Source organism: Garra rufa, chromosome 3 (genome assembly GCF_049309525.1).
Source record: "Garra rufa chromosome 3, GarRuf1.0, whole genome shotgun sequence".
Lineage (NCBI taxonomy): Eukaryota > Metazoa > Chordata > Actinopteri > Cypriniformes > Cyprinidae > Garra > Garra rufa.
In genome coordinates this window covers 49,471,325-49,490,036 of record NC_133363.1, presented here as the reverse complement: position 1 = coordinate 49,490,036, position 18,712 = coordinate 49,471,325, and the positions used below count along the sequence as shown (strand labels likewise).

The 18,712-nt window shown below is 36.9% G+C and overlaps 1 protein-coding gene across 1 annotated transcript in view; it reads left to right on the top strand.

Annotated features, from left to right (window-relative positions):
• fgf11a (fibroblast growth factor 11a) overlaps nucleotides 1-18,712 on the top strand; it is an 86,844-nt gene that overhangs the window by 45,074 nt on the left and 23,058 nt on the right. The window contains exon 2 of the mRNA XM_073836647.1: nucleotides 9,047-9,157. Coding sequence (XP_073692748.1) covers nucleotides 9,047-9,157 — 111 coding nt within the window. The remainder of the gene's footprint in view (nucleotides 1-9,046; nucleotides 9,158-18,712) is intronic.

The following is an 18,712-nucleotide window of genomic DNA, read 5'->3' as shown; positions in this document are numbered from 1 at the left end:
TGAGGCGGAACTAAGTTCCGCTGAATTTGTGTTCCCCCCGGACGGTGTCACTGTAACACCGGGCCGGTTTCGGTGGCGAATCTGTCGCCGTAACAACGGCAGCTAATGACGGATCGACATCAGGTGCGGAGGATTTACGCTGGGGTTTGTGATGAGGCTGTGTAGACAAATGGAGCATATAAAAGGAAAGTGAGCAGACAGTTGGGGTGGTTCTCCCTGACGGAAGTTCTTTTTTGTGGTGATGCTGGATTATGGAGGCTTTTGGAGTGTGTTGTGAAGACTCTTGGAGTGTGTTGTGAAGACTCGGCTGTATCGAGGATGCAACGGCGATTGTGTGAATACGAGTTGAAGACGTCAAAGGCTGGAAAGTGAGTGAGCTCTGGAGATCGAGTGAAGACTGGAGAACATCATCATCATTGGAAGGGAGATAAGTAGTATGATATTGGATCTTGTTGGAAGTATGCATCTGTATTGAGCTGGATATGAAGTTGTGATCACGAATGTAACTGCCACTGAGAGTGCTTGTATTGAGTTATCATTGGACTCTCGTTTCTCCCCTTCGAGGTGAGCAAGTGTTGAGGAGACTTTGTTCACCGTGCTAGTAAGGAGGTGCCCAAATTCCCTCGCTATTTGATGAGAACTGCTTCAGTACGACTGTGGAAGGATTTATTATTGGGTGAGTGCTGGCCTTATTGCACTGAGTGAGAGAGTGGATATGCAGTGCTCGAATTGATGTGTCACACAAACGGTTTGAAGTGAGGTTGCAGTGTGTGGGGATTATATATATTGATCGCTGTGTACTCCCCATCTCTTTTTCATCCACTGTCACTGAAGAGGGATTTCAGGTGTCGAATGCGAATATTTCATCTTGGTACGTTGGGAGCCTGTGTTTGTATAACCCACTTTACCTGTTTAAATAGAGAAGTTTTCTGCAAACGTCCTCTTATGTGATGCCTGCCTGAAGGAGAGACACGCATTGGATGCATCTTCGTCTGCTCACCGAAACACACTCCAGCCGTAAGCTTTGTCTTGTACTGAGGAAGAGTATGCATGTGCTTGTATAACTCACTCTGTCTGTTCAAATAGAGAAGTTTCTGCAAATGTCTTATGTGATGCCTGCCTGAAGGAGAGACATGCATTGGATGCATCTTCGTCTGCTTCACCGAAACACACTCCAGCCGTAAGCTTTGTCTTGCACTGAGGAAAAGTATGCATGTGCTTGTATAACTCACTCTGGCTGTTTAAATAGAGAAGTTTTCTGCAAATGCCCTCTTATGTGATGCCTGCCTGAAGGAGAGACACACATTGGACGTATCCCCGTCTGCTTCACAGAAACACGCTCCAGCCGTAAGCTTTGTTTTTGCATTGAGGAAAAGCATACTTGTACTTATATACCTTACTCTGTCTGTTCAATAGAGAAGTCCTTTGCAAAAGTCCCCGGGAGAGGCTCTTCCTGAAGGAGAGATATATGTTGGATAGATCGCGTCGGCTTTGCAGTAACATCTCTCCCAGTCGTAAGCTTGTGTCTCTGCAGTGAAGAGAAGGATTGCTACCTGGATACTTACCTGTCTGCCCAGTGAAAGACCCTCCTCGGAGACTCTGTCCCGCTCTGCGTCTAAGAAGCTATACGTACCTGGATATTCACCCGTCTGGTGGAAGATCCTCTTGCTGGTCACCAGCTCCCATACTGGCCACACCTTGAATGTTCAACGGTTCGAGAAGGTTTGTTTACCTGGATACTTACCTGTCTGTCCAAGGAAGGACGTTCCTCAGTTACGAGACCCCACCCCGCTCTACGTCTTAAGAAGTTCTGCTTACCTGGATACTTGTTCGTCGGGCCGGTGGCCGACCCCCTCCTCCCCTAGTCGGTACGCTCTGGCACGAGTTACCTTGAAGAATTCCCCGCCTTCCTTGGGTCAGAGGTCTGGCCCTTGCACCTGTTGGGGGACCCAGAAGCTCCATTAGTACTTTTAAATAAATTTTATACAATAAAAGTTGTTAAACTTATTCCTCTTGTCTGTCTGGTCTTTGGCACGCTCCTCAAGGTGGTCTTGGGTACTGGGGTGGGTGCAGTCTGGTTCGACCTGTGACACACACTTTGATGGTCTTCACTGATGGCTTCACACGGTTGATGAGGGGTGAATATTTGGGGGTGAGGAACAAAGAAAGGTGGTCTGATTGTCCCAAGTGGGGGAGGGGGGGTCACAGTATAAGCTTCAGCCATGTTTGTGTATACATGATCTAAAGTTTTGTTTCCTCTGGTGTGACAAATGTTTTGGTGAAATTTTGGGAGTACTGTCTTTAAGTTTGAGTGATTAAAATCCCCCGCAACAATAAATGCAGCCTCCGGGTGAGTAGTTTGTTGTTTGCTGATGGCTGCATGAAGTTCGTTCATAGCAAGCTTGGCATCAGCGTCAGGAGGAATGTAAGCAGCAGTTATTATGGTGGAGGTGAATTCCCGCGGCAGATAAAACGGTCTACACTTAACCATGAGAAACTCTAGGTTAGCTGAGCAGTGTCTCCCAATAATAACAGAGTTCGTGCATCAAGCTTTGTTAACATAAATGAACAATCCTCCGCCTCTGGTCTTACCGGAGTCATCCGCCGTTCTGTCTGCCCGGAATGTGTGGTGATCAGTTAGAGCAATAACACTGTCCGATATATCGCTGTTTAGCCATGTTTCAGTGAAGGTCATGACATTACAGTTCCAAAGTCTCTTGCTGTGGTTGATGCGGAGTCGAATCTCGTCCATTTTGTTCACTAGCGACCGTACATTAGCGAGGAAAATGCTGGGTAAAGAGAGCCGGTGTGGTGTTAGCTTTAGCTTAGCTCTTAGTCCTCCACGCTTCCCCCATCTTTGTTTACGGTCGCGTCGCCGCCTACGAGCACTTCCGCCCGGCCGGGTAGAGTGCGCAGCCTCGGGTGATCTTGCGACTTCAGGGACGAGTCGAAGATTGCTGATAAAACCGTCGGGAATGTCCAAACTAATATCCAAAAGCTCCTGTCGGGTGTACGATGTAAAGGCACTACTGTTCTGCACGAACAGACCCGAGATGAGCAGATAAAATACTGCAAATTTGCAGAAACTGGAGAGACACTGAGCCTCGCGATGTGTACGCGCCGCCATCTTGGTCTAAATGGATGGATGGGGTAAATTTGAAAGGATGGATACAATAATACAGTGATGTAATGATGGATGGATGGATGGATGGATGGATGGATAGTTGATAGATGTAAATTAATGATAGAATGATCTAACGATGGATGGAGATAGATTTAAATGCATGGATAGGGGTAGATTTGATTGGATGGATAAAATTATACAGTGATCTAATGATGGATGGATGGATAGTTGATCGATAGCTGATAGATTTAGATAGATTTGAATGTATAGATAGAATGATCTAATGATGGATGAATGGATATTTATTTAAATGGTTGGATGGATTGATTCATGGATGGATGGATACATGGATATGGGTAAATCTGAATGGATGGATTGAACGATACAGTGATCTAACCATAATAGAGATAGATGGATGGACAGTTGATCAATAGTTGATCGATAGATTTGAATAAATGGATGGAATGATCTAACGATGGATGGAGATGATTTAAATGGATGGGTGGAGGTAGATTTGAATGGATGGATAGAATGACAATGATGTAATGATGGATGGATGGATGAATGGATAGGGGTAGATTTGGATTAATAAAATGATACAATGAACTAACCTTCGTAGAGAGATAGAAACTGATGGATGAATCAATGGATAGTTAATAGATTTGAATGGATGGATAGAATGATACAATGATCTAATGATGATAGATAGATAGATAGATAGATAGATAGATAGATAGATAGATAGATAGATAGATAGATAGATAGATAGATAGATAGATAGATAGATAGATAGATAGATAGATAGATAGACAGACAGACAGACCGTTTTCTCCTGTATGTATTATGGGAACTTATCCTATTAACAGTGTTTTTCCTTGGTGTTTTTACAATATCTTACAGTTAAAATTACACTCAATTTTTACAGTGTAGATCTGAGTTTGGGTCAGTTGTTTGGTGAGAAATGTGAGAGTTGTTCTTGGGGCAAGTGATTGATTGTCCAGCTAAATATTGTCATTACAGCCTTGGCTAGCTCTGCCCCGCCCCCCTTCATTACTCACAGTCACATTAGGCCGCAGGGAGCGTCCACTGTAATTTTATGCACTTTAGCCCAATACGTCCCCTGAATATGAAGCATGCACTTGTACGCTTCCACTCCTGTTAGCTCAGCACAGACAGTATTGTGCTTGACAAGTATGTTTTTGTAATTTAATGCGAAACAAGAAGTAGTCTGCAGGTTTTTAATATGAAGAGACAGTTAAGAGAAATCAGAATTATGTTTATAGGATGATCTGATTCATGAGTTTTTTTTTTTTCCTGAGTGGAACTGTTTTGTTAAATTTGAACTGTATTTGTTGTACATTTAAATAGCTTCAGATCATTGTACAGTTTTACAGAATAACAGAATTATTAATCTATTAGTAGTTATGCTTTGCACATTTTTACTTTTTACAGTGTATAATGGACATTTTAACTTTTAATAGAATTTCTTACAAAACTATTTTGCTTCCGGCATTGAAATTTGCAATAACTACCATTCAAAAGTTTGGGGATGGTAAGATTTTTAAAAATGTTTTTGAAAGAAGACTCATGCTCACCAAGGCTGCATTTATTTGCTAAAAAAAAATAATAATATTCCTGTGACTTTTCAGCATCCATTATTCCAGTCTTTAGTGTCACATGATGCTTAAAAAATAATTCTAATATGCAGATTTGGTGCTCAAGAAACATTTCTTACTTTTATCAATGAAAACAGTTGTGCTGCTTAATATTTTTGTGGACATTTTTTAACAGTTTTCTGGAAAAACCCTTTTTAGGATTCGTAGATAAATAGAAAGCAAACATGCAATCAATAAGTAACTAAATTTGGCCAATTTAATACATCCTTACTGAAAAAAAGTATTAATTTCTTTTTAAAAAACAAACAAATCTAACTAACCTCAAACTGAAACTGTAAGTATTGATGAAATGGCACTTCTTACAGTCACAAAAAAAAACAACACACTTTTTATTTGTAAGGGTCAGAGACCAGGAAAAAAACTATAAAATATGTCTGTTTTCGGCACAAACACAATGTAAGTGGACTTCGAGGAGAAAGTTTTTTAAAAATCTATAATATGACCCCTTTCACATGCTGTATAATAAATGCAGTCTTATTTTTATTTGTATCTCTCTTCGTCTCTGTCTCTTCCCCTCTCCCTTTCTTTCTCCGTATGAAATATGGCAGTGGAGGAGCCAGACTTTTGTTAGGATCTGTTGTGCCTGAAAGCTTTATCGATGCTTTGCGTGAAGTATGAGAGTCTTCCTCTTTTATTTAGCGTGTGAATGTCTTCCAATAAAATAAGCGTGTCATAACTTCTGCCCACTCTCTTGTTCTCCCTCCGTAACACTCGTTCACTTTCCTCTCCCCTCGGGAAGGCGACGACTCCATCTCCAGCTGATTGGTTGATGTATGGTGTTATTCAGAGAGATGCAAAACCACATAACTCACCCTGACGGGGCTTATAGGAGGGATAGCGAGGCATAGAAAAGGCAAAGGAGATCTCTAACCAGGTGATGTCCCCGGTGGGCCAATGTGTCTGTGTAACTTTTGTTGAAGCCTGGGCTCTTGGCAGACTGGCATCCCTGAGCGCACACACTCAAACTCACATCAATATCACCCATCAGGAGTGCCCTTCACACCCTCTGTCCCCGGAGATGGGTTTTATGGTTATGCAGTGCAGACCGAAGACAGAGAGGGCTTGTGTATCAGTGCCGCTCTGTGTGTGGCTTTCAAAGCGTGTCACGGCAGCGCTACTAAAGAGGCTGACAAAGACGGATCTGCGGGGAATTTCCTACACAACCCGAATCAACCGAGTCGGAGGAGATGAAGGAAATGTGCCTTATCGCGGCAGAATATGCGGGTTTAATCTGCGAATATCGTTATTTGCTGCCTCTTTGCTTTGTGTGGAGCCTTTAATGCGAATGCGCACACATATTTCTTTCCCGGCTTCCGTGAGCGGTGATTTGTCTGTGGACTGTGGCGGTGGCAGCCAGACACTGTGCCATGTAGCTGAATGTTAAAACTGTAGTTTGGCCCCTCAGGGCCTCACCTTCAGAACTGATCAATGGGCACTAGCAAATAGAGGCCTGCAGAGAGAAAGACCAAACCATTTCTGCAGTGTTTTACATAGAGGGAGTGCTGAGAGGAAATGGAAGAGGAAATGGAAGAGGCACACTGAGTGAGCGTTAGTGAAAAAAGAGTGACAAAAAGAAAAAGAGATTACTAAAATGCTGAAAAGTTTGGGGTCGGTAAGATTTTTCATACACTGACCAAGGCTCTGTAAGAGCAGAAATATTGTGAAATAACTGTTTGAATCTAATGTATATCTGTTACAGCAAAGCTGGATTTTAATCAGGCATTACTCCAGTCTTCAGCATCACATGATCCTTCTGAAATCATTCTAACATGCTCATTTGGTGCTCAAGGAACATTTCTTATTTTATGTGTACAGTGGTGGCCAAAATTATTAGAACACTAGTATTTTCACCAGATAAAAAATGGTTTTAGGTCAGTTATTTCTATCTTTTGCTGTAGTGTGTCAGTAGGAAATATCAGTTTACATTTCCAAACATTTTGCCATTAATTGCAATAATCCAGTGAGATTTTTGTTTGCACAAGAAGTCTGACAACAGCCAGTGCTCCACACAGAGTTCTGATCTCATCATCATCCAGTCTGTCTGGAATGACCTGAAGAAACAGAAAAAAATGAGACAGACTAAATCCAGAAAAACTGTGGCAAAGTCTTCAAGATGCTTCAAGAAACCTGAAAAACTATGCGCAAGTGGACCCAAGGGCAAAAGCTGCTTTAAATGCAAAGGATGGTCACACCAAATGTTATTTAATTTAGTTAATAGTAGTTAATTGATAAAGAAAATCTATTTATAACACTATTTTTGACAACATCCTCATTTTACAGCATTTTTACAAGTGCTTAAAACCTTTAACAGTACTGTAGCTTTGGAGATGTTTCCACAGTTCTTCTGGATTTAGTCTGTCTCAGTTTGTTCTGTTTCTTCATTTCATTCCAAACAGACTGGATGATGATGAGATCAGATCTCTGTGTGAAGCACTGGCTGTTGTCAGACTCCTTGTGCAAACAAAAAACTCACTGGATTATTACAGTTAATGGTGAAATAAATTTTGTGTTTGGTAATGTAAACTGATATTTCCTACTGACACTCTACAGCAAAAGATAGAAATAACTGACTTAAAACCATTTTAGCTGGTGAAAATACTAGTGTTCTAATACTCTTGACCATCACTGTATTTAGTATTTTCTAATATATTAATATTTTAATATATTATTCTCATTTGTTCTCTTTCTAGACTTCTCTTAGCGGCTGCCACAACAATAGACACATTACCTGTCAGCTGTGCTTTTAATGGAATTGCTTAATATTTAAAGAGAAGCCTGTGTTTACACTTAAAATCCACCTCAAAAAAGCTGTGATATTTTTGTAGTAGATTTGTTTAAGGTAGTTAGATAACAAACACCATTTGCACTCATTTAATGTGTCTTTGCTTTTACTTTATTCACTTCAGATTTTCAGGCACAGTGCACTTTAATGTTAATATTATTTGTAATATTAAAAATATTAATTCTATAAACATACCAGTTTAGTTACTAGTTAAGCAACTGTGTGCACACCCATAGCTGTTAGTTGCTTATGTGAATTCAACATATACTGTATGCTTTAGCACAGTGACATCTCATAATATTGCCTTAACCTTCCTGTTCCATTACCAGTGTCCCTCTTGTGTTGTTTTACCTCAGATGTCCAGCAGACTGGTAGACACATCCCCTACCAGCTGTTATAGTTCATTTGATCATCTATCACCTCCCTTCTCCTTCAGAAACCCATAAAGCCAGAAGATATTTTATTTGGTCTTTTTAGTTTTTAGTATCCTTTCTTTAGCAGAGCAGATAGCCCAAAAATGTCCCTTAAAGTTACAATGGAAGTACCATAATACAGTGGTATCAGATGACACCAAGGTACTTTGATATACCATGTATACCATGGTGCTAAATAATTACCTTATTGTGCTATAATATAATAATAAGGCACAGTTTACGCAAAACTGACAATTCTGTCATCATTTATTCACCCTCATGTTGTTCCAAACCAGTATGACTTACTTTCTTCTGTGAAACACAAAATAAAATAGTTTGACTTCCATTGTAGGTCAAAAAATGTAACGGAAATCAGAGGGAATCTAAACTATTTTTTTTTTTTTCACAATATCTTCTTTTGTGTTCCACAGAAGAAAAAAAATCACACAGGTTTGGTACAACATGATAGTCCACCCAAAAAAGACAATTCTATCACTATATCAGTATGTGTGTACTGAAGATGAACAAAAGTCTTACATGTTTGGAACATGAGGCTGAGAATGAATGACAGAATTTTCATTTTTTGGTGAACTATCCCTTTAAAAAGGAAAAAAACTGTTCACTGAACTCTTTTGTGTAGTTTGTTTTGTTGATGCTGTAAACTCTGGGAAGAAAAGGGGATAAAAGACAGAGAAGCCCTGAATGTTTTGTTCCTGTTATTACACCACACTGCATTGTCCAGTACAGACAGAAACATCTTCTCATCTTCCTAATGTGCTTTGTAAACATGGCTGCTTGTATTTTAGTTTGTTATGGCTGACACTGTGCAAGTCTTTTGAGGTAAGCTGTGAAATTAAAGATGTATTGTCTGGTTTGTGCTTGTTAGTGTGGGTGTGTTTTGGTTTCAGTCTTTCTTAATTCAGTCATGCTGATATAACCTCCACTTTTTGTTGTACCGCCAGCACATATCTTTTAAGATGCATTGAGATGTTTCCTTTCCCGGCATACATAGGCAAGGTTTAATGAAATGTTCTCTCTTTTTTTTCCTCAGAGCCGCAGCTGAAAGGTATCGTCACGCGTCTATATTGTCGGCATGGCTTCTACCTGCAGATGTTACCCGATGGCACCTTGGACGGCACAAAGGACGAAAACAGCTCCTTCTGTAAGTGTGGGCTCATAGATGTGTGGGTGTGTGCACCTGTGCGAGTGCTCAAATCCTTTTTGAACACATGTTTTAAAAGCTTTAAAAAATCCTGTTAACCTTACCTGAACTCACTATCACATTACAACCCACAGATTATAATGGGAAACAAACATCAAAGTGTGGCAGGTCTCTTGTTCACGCTCACGCTCTCGTTTTCTCTGCCTGTGTCTGTTCCTGTGGAGTATAATGCCTTGCCCTCCTCACAGCAGTATAAACCGGCATCCACATCAGCCAGATATGTGCAATGTCCTTTCACAGCATGTTCAGAAGAGTTTTTTTGTTCAGAGGTTACTCTATCATAGCTCAGGATACCTAATGGAGATCAGTCTATCTATCTATCTATCTATCTATCTATCTATCTATCTATCTATCTATCTATCTATCTATCTATCTATCTATCTATCTATCTATCTATCTATCTATCTATCTATCTATCTATCTATCTATCTATCTGTCGTTCTGTCGTTCTATCTGTCTGTCTATCTATCATTCTTTCATTCTATCTGTTGTTCTGTAGTTATATCTATCGTTCTGTAGTTCTATCGTATGATTCTATCTATGATTCTGTCGTTCTTTCTATCTATCTATCGTTCAATGATTCTATCTATGATTCTATCGTTCTGTCTATCTGTCCATCGTTCTATCTATCTATCTATCTATCTATCTATCTATCTATCTATCTATCTATCTATCTATCTATCTATCTATCTATCTATCTATCTATCTATCATTCTGTCATTCTGTTGTTCTATCTATCGTTCTGTCTCTCTGTCTGTCTGTCTATGTATCGTTCTATTGTTATATCTGATTCTATTGTTTTTCTATCTATCTGTATCTATCATTCTGTCGTTCTGTCGTTCTATCTATCATTCTATCGTTCTATCTGTGATTCTGTCGTTCTATCTTTCTATCTATCGTTCTGTAGTTCTATCTATCTATGATTCTGTTGTTCTATCTGTCTATCTGTCTATCTATCTATCTATCTATCTATCTATCTATCTATCTATCTATCTATCTATCTATCTATCTATCTATCTATCTATCTATCTATCTATCTATCTGTCTGTCTATCTGTTGTTCTGTCGTTCTATCATTCTATCGTTCTATCTGTCTGTCTATCTATCATTCTTTCATTCTGTCTGTTGTTCTGTAGTTATATCTATTGCTCTGTAGTTCTATCGTATGATTCTATCTATGATTCTGTCGTTCTTTCTATCTATCTATCTTTCAATGATTCTATCTATGATTCTATCATTCTGTCTATCTGTCCATCGTTCTATCTATCTATCTATCTATCTATCTATCTATCTATCTATCTATCTATCTATCTATCTATCTATCTATCTATCTATCTATCTATCATTCTGTCATTCTGTTGTTCTATCTATCGTTCTGTCTCTCTGTCTGTCTGTCTATGTATCGTTCTATTGTTATATCTGATTCTATTGTTTTTCTATCTATCTGTATCTATCATTCTGTCGTTCTATCTATCATTCTATCGTTCTATCTGTGATTCTGTCGTTCTATCTTTCTATCTATCGTTCTGTAGTTCTATCTATCTATGATTCTGTTGTTCTATCTATCTATCTATCTATCTATCTATCTATCTATCTATCTATCTATCTATCTATCTATCTATCTATCTATCTATCTATCTATCTATCTATCTATCTATCTATCTATCTATCTATCTATCTATCTATCTATCTATCTGTCTGTCTATCTGTTGTTCTGTCGTTCTATCATTCTATCGTTCTATCTGTCTGTCTATCTATCATTCTTTCATTCTGTCTGTTGTTCTGTAGTTATATCTATTGCTCTGTAGTTCTATCGTATGATTCTATCTATGATTCTGTCGTTCTTTCTATCTATCTATCTTTCAATGATTCTATCTATGATTCTATCATTCTGTCTATCTGTCCATCGTTCTATCTATCTATCTATCTATATATCTATCTATCTATCTATCTATCTATCTATCTATCTATCTATCTATCATTCTGTCATTCTGTCATTCTGTTGTTCTATCTATCGTTCTGTCTCTCTGTCTGTCTGTCTATGTATCGTTCTATTGTTATATCTGATTCTATTGTTTTTCTATCTATCTGTATCTATCATTCTGTCGTTCTGTCGTTCTATCTATCATTCTATCGTTCTATCTGTGATTCTGTCGTTCTATCTTTCTATCTATCGTTCTGTAGTTCTATCTATCTATGATTCTGTTGTTCTATCTGTCTGTCTATCTATCTATCTATCTATCTATCTATCTATCTATCTATCTATCTATCTATCTATCTATCTATCTATCTGTCTGTCTGTCTGTCTATCTGTTGTTCTGTCGTTCTATCGTTCTATCTGTCTGTCTATCTATCATTCTTTCATTCTGTCTGTTGTTCTGTAGTTATATCTATTGCTCTGTAGTTCTATCGTATGATTCTATCTATGATTCTGTCGTTCTTTCTATCTATCTATCTTTCAATGATTCTATCTATGATTCTATCATTCTGTCTATCTGTCCATCGTTCTATCTATCTATCTATCTATCTATCTATCTATCTATCTATCTATCTATCTATCTATCTATCTATCTATCTATCTATCTATCTATCTATCTATCTATCTATCTATCTATCTATCTATCATTCTGTCATTCTGTCATTCTGTCATTCTGTTGTTCTATCTATCATTCTATCATTCTGTCATTCTGTTGTTCTATCTATCGTTCTATCATTCTGTCATTCTGTTGTTCTATCTATCGTTCTATCATTCTCTCTGTCTGTCTATCTATCGTTCTATTGTTCTATTGTTATATCTGATTCTATTGTTTTTCTATCTATCTTTATCTATCATTCTGTCGTTCTATCTATCATTCTATCGTTCTATCTGTGATTCTGTCATTCTATCTTTCTATCTTTTTAGCCTTCTATCTATCATTCTGTAGTTCTATCTATCTATGATTCTGTCGTTCTATCTATCTATCTATCTATCTATCTATCTATCTATCTATCTATCTATCTATCTATCTATCTATCTATCTATCTATCTATCTATCTATCTATCTATCTATCATCTATCTATCTATCTGTTCTGTCTTACACTCTATGATTATTTCATTCTTTCATTCTATCTTTCTATCTTTTTCTATTGTTTTATTGTTCTACCATTTTATCGTTCTCTTATTCTATATCTAGTTTTATTTATCATTCTATGATTCTATCTATGATTCTATCGTTCTATTGTTCTTTCATTCTATCTATCGTTCTATCTGTCATTCTATGTATTGTTCTGTAATTCTCTCTATCTATGATTCTTTTGTTCTTTCATTCCATTGTTCTGTCTATTGTTCTTTCTATCTTGCAATCTTTTTTATTGTTACTTTCAAAGGCTTTATTAAGCCAGTATTCAAGACTGTCTTGACATAAATGTTAATTCAGTTCTTCTTTACATTCAAATTTACATTTTAGGTCTAAATACAAAATCATTTCAAATTAAGGAGCATCACCAGCATCTTGGAAAGTCTGTGCACAGTTAAAGATAATTTTTGAGATCTCTTCTGAAACTCCAGAAGAAGCACATGTGAGATGACTCGGCTCTTTTTCTCATAAGAAAACGTGTGAAGCGGGAGGCATCAGCAAAAGGTCTCAGTATGCTCTTTGTTTAATTTCATCGCTGCAGAAGAGAATAATATATTAATGATATCTCGTCTGCTCCTTTTTATTTCCTAATGTACCTAATGTTCCGGTCCTAATGTACAGTATGGGCTCTCCTAAAATACGCAGCACTCTCCTCATAAATTACATGTTCCCCTTGTGAGATGCATTTCTGAGCACAGCCAAACAGATGCCCTGTAATGTCTTTTTAATATGGGAATGTAATAAACAAAACAAAACAGTCAAATCCCACAAGGTTCTTCCACTTTTTACTGCAGACGTCTTGAAATCCTTCCAGAGGCAAAACTGTTATGTCAGTCGATAAAAGGATTTCCGTAAGTGTTTCTATCCATAAATCTTGCATAAAAGTTATTTAACAGTGCCTCGTCGGCTGATTTGGTGCAGGTGAGATTTGTGTCAGATATTGTGTAAGAGTGTGTTCGCTGTAGTGGGTTTGACAGAAGGGGACCATCTGGGAACAGCTGTGTGGTTTGTGTTGGAGACAGTGCGAAAGTGAAATAACTTTTTTATAGAGCTACTCAAAAGGTGAAAGAAAAAAAGCAAGCTGCAGAGCTGTATGATTGCTGTCTAGACTTTATGGTTGTCATATACGGATTGTGCACTGAGGTGAGAGAAAGGTGAAATTGCTATGTTAACTGACGTACAGTTTACTTTGCTTCCTGAAATTAGCACTGAACCCGTTCTAGAGAAAGGCTATGTGTGAGTTAGGATTTGTCTACATTATAGACATTGCTATCACTAGACCTTATTTAGAGAGGCTACATCCCTGCTTTTTTAACTCATACCTCAAGGGATTCACAAATTAAAATTCTGCCATCTTTTACTCACCCTTATGTTGTTACCTGTATGACAACTATGAAACATAAAATATGTGTTTTGATGAATGTTTCAGCATTTTTGGTCCATTGAGTAAAAGTCAGGGTGCAAATTACTATTTGGCCTTATTGGTTATCATTCTATGGAAAAAATAAAACATTCTTTACAAGGACACCGTTCTATGGAAGGCCATTTCTGCGACATAAGAAAAAAATTATGTGTTAAAAAGTCAAAATTATGTCGACGCCAATAGCGTAGTTGGCAGTGTGCCAACATACAGCGCCGTTGCACTTTAGGGGTCCTCCTTCTCTCTCTACCACTTCTGTCAATACTGTACTATCACAAAAAAGGTAAAAAAAAATGGTAAAAAAAATATATCTTTAAAAAAAAGTCGAAATTCTGTTTAAACTTAAATCATAATTAGATAAAAAGTCAAAATTATGACTTTAAAAGTCATAGTTACTAGATAAAAAGTCAAAATTATAACATACTAATTTCATCTCATAACTTTAACTTAGTATGTCATAATTAAAAATTTTTATCTAGTTATTATGATTTAAGTATAATCATAATTTTGACTTTTTTAAAAGATATATTTTTAGCATTTTATATTATAATTATGATTTATGAATGTCATTTCGACTTAAACTTTTCAGCTTTTTTCTCATAATTATGACTTTTAAAGTCATAATTTCAAATTAGTAAATCATAATTTTACGTCATAATTTTTAAGTCATAATTTCAACATTTTCGACATTTAAAGTCATAATTTTGACTTTTTATCTCATAATTATGACTTATGTATGTCATCATTTCGACTTAAGTCATAATTCAACTTTTTTGTTATAATTATGACTTTTAAGGTCATAATGTTGACATTTTATTTCATAATTATGATTCATGTATGTCAATATTTTGACTTAAGTCAAACTTTTCAGTTTTTTCTCATAATTACGACTTTTAAAGTCATAATTTCAACTTAGTAAATCATAATTTTACCTTTTTGCATCTCATAATTGTGTCTTATGTATGTCATAATTTTCTATTTAAGTCGTAATTTCAACATTTTCTACATTTGAAGTCATAATTTTGACTTTTTATGTCATAATTCTGACTTATGTATGGCATAAATTTGACTTTTTATCTCATAATTAGGACTTATGTATATCATAATTTCGACCTTTTCTCATAATTACGACATTTTAACTTTTTATCTAATATTTATGACTTTTAAAGTCATAATTTCAACTTAGTATGTCATTTTGACTTTTTAACATACGTTTTTTCTTTTTTTCTTCTTTTTTCTAAGCTTCTTAGTTTTAAAAGTTAATGTTTAATTGTGCATGTTCATTCCTCTAGTTCGGTGTGGGTGTTCACATTTAAGATCAAGAAAGAGCGGAGAACATTGACAGGCTCACCTGACAGACCTCTACCACACACGTCCATCTCTCTCCCTCTCTCTCTCACTCGCTCTCTGAATCTGTCTGTCTCTTTGACTGAGGTCAGATGTTAGAGGTGTGCCCTCTCATTAGCAGTGAGGGGGTCTCGGTGAAGCTGCTTTTTATGCACCACACTGCGGCGTATGCTAATTAGTCCCAAAAACTGCCAAATCAGCACGGAGAGAGAATAAATAATTAACATACTCTGATTCATATCTGGAACCTCTCTGTTATAATGATATACAATTCCATCATTAAACAGACAAACAGCCTTCATGCTCTGACCCATCCTGATAGACTCCATAGGATGGCTTTGAAACAGTTTTGAGACAGTCCAATGGAGAAACTGTCTAGTTCATGACTTGCAAGTGCAATGTGTTTGTATTTTTGGCTTTTCCAATGCAAATTTTCCTCCTTTCTATAAGATACGTGACAAAAAGTAGACACGGTGGTTGATTACTGGCTATGCTGATGGATTTCAAAACCAAAATCACATTGACTTCTTTTAAGCTACCCAATACTACATGGCCTTCCCATCATGCTCCCCTCTGATCTTTATCTTGGCCTCAGAACCATGCCTGACCTAAAAGCCTTCATAAAAACTCAGTTTGCATGCATAAGTTCCTGCAAACATGCTCAGTAATTGTGAACAAGGTGAACAAGGCTAGTAATCTCTGTGATCCTTTCACTCTTAGGAATGGGGGTTCATGTTCATGTCTTCCAATTCATCTGCTTTAAGATACAGAACAACATTTTTTCTTTAATTTATTCAAGCAAACTTTGTAGTTCTACACAGATTAGCACCAGGTCCCCAGATGGCACAGTGCTTGTCTCGGCAGTTCCCAGCGAAGCCAAAAGAACAGCTGGTATGGCAGTGATAGGTGTTCCATCACAGAGCGCGTGCCCCCTTAGAGAGAAGGGTACGCAGCCTGACGGACTGGCACTCCTCCTTTCATTTTGATCTTCACTTGAACCACAAGTTGATTATGTAATGTCTTAATGAGCAAAACGGGAGAGGAATGATGAGACATTTGCTGTGTGTGAGCGCACACTCCTCACCTTCAGCCATTGAACATCTTGAGCTGATCATGCATTTCACCCTTGCTCAAGTACTTACACTTGAAAAGATAAGAGAGAGAGAGAGAGAGAGAGAGAGAGAGAGAGAGAGAGAGAGAGAGAGAGAGAGAGAGAGAGAGTCAGGTGGAGTTGGTTTCTTTGCAACTAAATTTGATTCCTTATTACAGCATTTTTCTAGTTTTCGCCTCACCTTCTCCTACTCTGAATGTCTTTAAGTAAAGAAAATGTTAAACAAATAAACTTTGACTTTGTTCAAAGTCTTCACCAAGGCCTCATAGATGCTGCAAAGGTTTGGGAGGAATAACAGCATTTAAATAAAGGAGTGATTCCCCTACAGTATTGTTCTTTGTGTGGGTGGAATAATTTGGAAATCAGTTTCCATCTCAAAATGAAAAAGCAAGAAGGTAATTGTGACTCTATGTTGTACATGTGCAACTGCGCTTCTTGCAGTTGTGACTATTGCAACTGAGATTTTATTTCTCAAAATGTTTCTTTGTATCTACCTTCTTTTCTGAGTTACAGATGAGCGGCGCCATTATGGATTCTAACTTCCATTTGGGTTCTTTCGTATCCTGTCTCCATAGAAATCCATGTTAAAAAGGGGTAAATAGATCGACTAAATTAAAACTTTTTCAGTATAACTAAATATAAAAATGTGCGCAGGTTTAACGTTATAATATCAGCTCGGAAAAGATGTTAATTTGACTAGATACCCCAGCTCCAATCAGTTTCAACTTGATTTCTGAAAATTGCAACTTTATTTCTAGTGATTGTAACTTTATCTCAGCATTGTGACTTTTACTTCTAATTTCAAACTTTATCTCATAAATATTTATATAGTTTGCTATTGGGTGGAAAGATTCAAATAAATGCTGTTCTTTTTTATTAATCCAAACCCCCCCCCCCCCTCAAAAAAAAAAAAAACAGGATTATGGTTTCCACAAAAATGTTACACATTTAAGCAACTTTTCAAAACATAATAATAATAATAGTAAAATGTTTATTGAGCGTGAAATCAGCATATTAATCAGCAGTGATTTCTGTAAGATCACACATAAAAAATAAATATTCATATATATTAAATTTGTATTAATATTTCACAATTTTACTGTGTTTTGATCAAATAAATGTACAAATACTATACAAATATATTGAAATGATGTATATTATATTATTATATACAGGGATGCACATAAGTTTTTTTTAGTCTGGTTCTCATAAGAGCACCTGGAGATTTGGTTCGGAGCTCACACTGTACATAGTTTTTCACCCATTAAATATAACTATAATTTAAAAAAAAACAATAAACAAAAGTGTGATAATACTGTTATATTACAAAAAGTGAGTATTGAGTATTTTATAGTACACTTTGGCCCGGTTTCATAGACAGGGCTTAGCCTAAGCCAGGATTAGGCCTTAGTTCAGTTAAGACATTTAAGTCATTTTTATAAACGTGCCTTAGAAAAAAACATTACTGGTGTGCATCTTGAGACAAAACAAAGATTCTGATATATTTTTAGATCAGTCAGTGCAAGTTTCTTTCAGTTAAAACAGCTCAGACTTACATTTTATTCTAGGACTAGGCTTGAACCTTGTCTATGAAAACGGGGGTTTAAGATACAATGTTAATATGAACTTTTTCATCAATTTTTAATTTGTTATTTTTATGTGAATTTTCGTCATTTTCAATTCTAAAACCAGCAAACTTTTTTTTTAATGGGTTGCCAAAAAGTAAGTATATAGACCTTTTTCCTGAGTAAACCATGAGCGCCGCCATTATGAATTCTAACGTCAGATTGGATGCTCTTTTGTTCCGGTCTCCATAGGAACTTATTCAAATAGCCCCCATCTGTTTTTAAAGTAGCTAACGTCGACAGCTTCTTGTCATCTACACATACATCTGACAAATGACTGTCATTGTGAAATTGCCAAGTGATGGCGCTATGGAGCCATGTGCTTTTTAAAAACATTTTAATAGGTTTAACATTAGATTATCAACTCGGAATAAATGCTAATTTGACTAGGAACACCGGAGATCGGATTCTTCAGGTTGTGACTTCCACGTTCAGGAAAAACGTCTATATGCACTGCTGGGTTTAGCGCAACCAAGTGGTGCATTAGTGAATTAAATGTCAGTTTTGCTGAAAACAAGGGAGCACATAACGTAGATTTATGCTTTCAGTTAGAATGGGAATCTTATCCACCTTCTTCAATGCGGAAGTTAGCCTGTGGGCGGTAAAACTGTCTGCACTACAAACCAGTGTGTTCATAATTAAGATACAATACATTAAAATACATTAAAACAAGATACAATACATTAAAACAACATGGCAAGACACACCAATGTGTAATATCCAGCAGCAGAATGAGCTGTTTTGTACAGCTAAAAATAGCTGGACGCCAGCCCCAATAAAATGTAGAAATGGCTACATTAACTAGTGTCAATCATGTCAAACCACTATGTGCACCCTTGATTATATACTATATTTAAAATATATATATAATTGAGG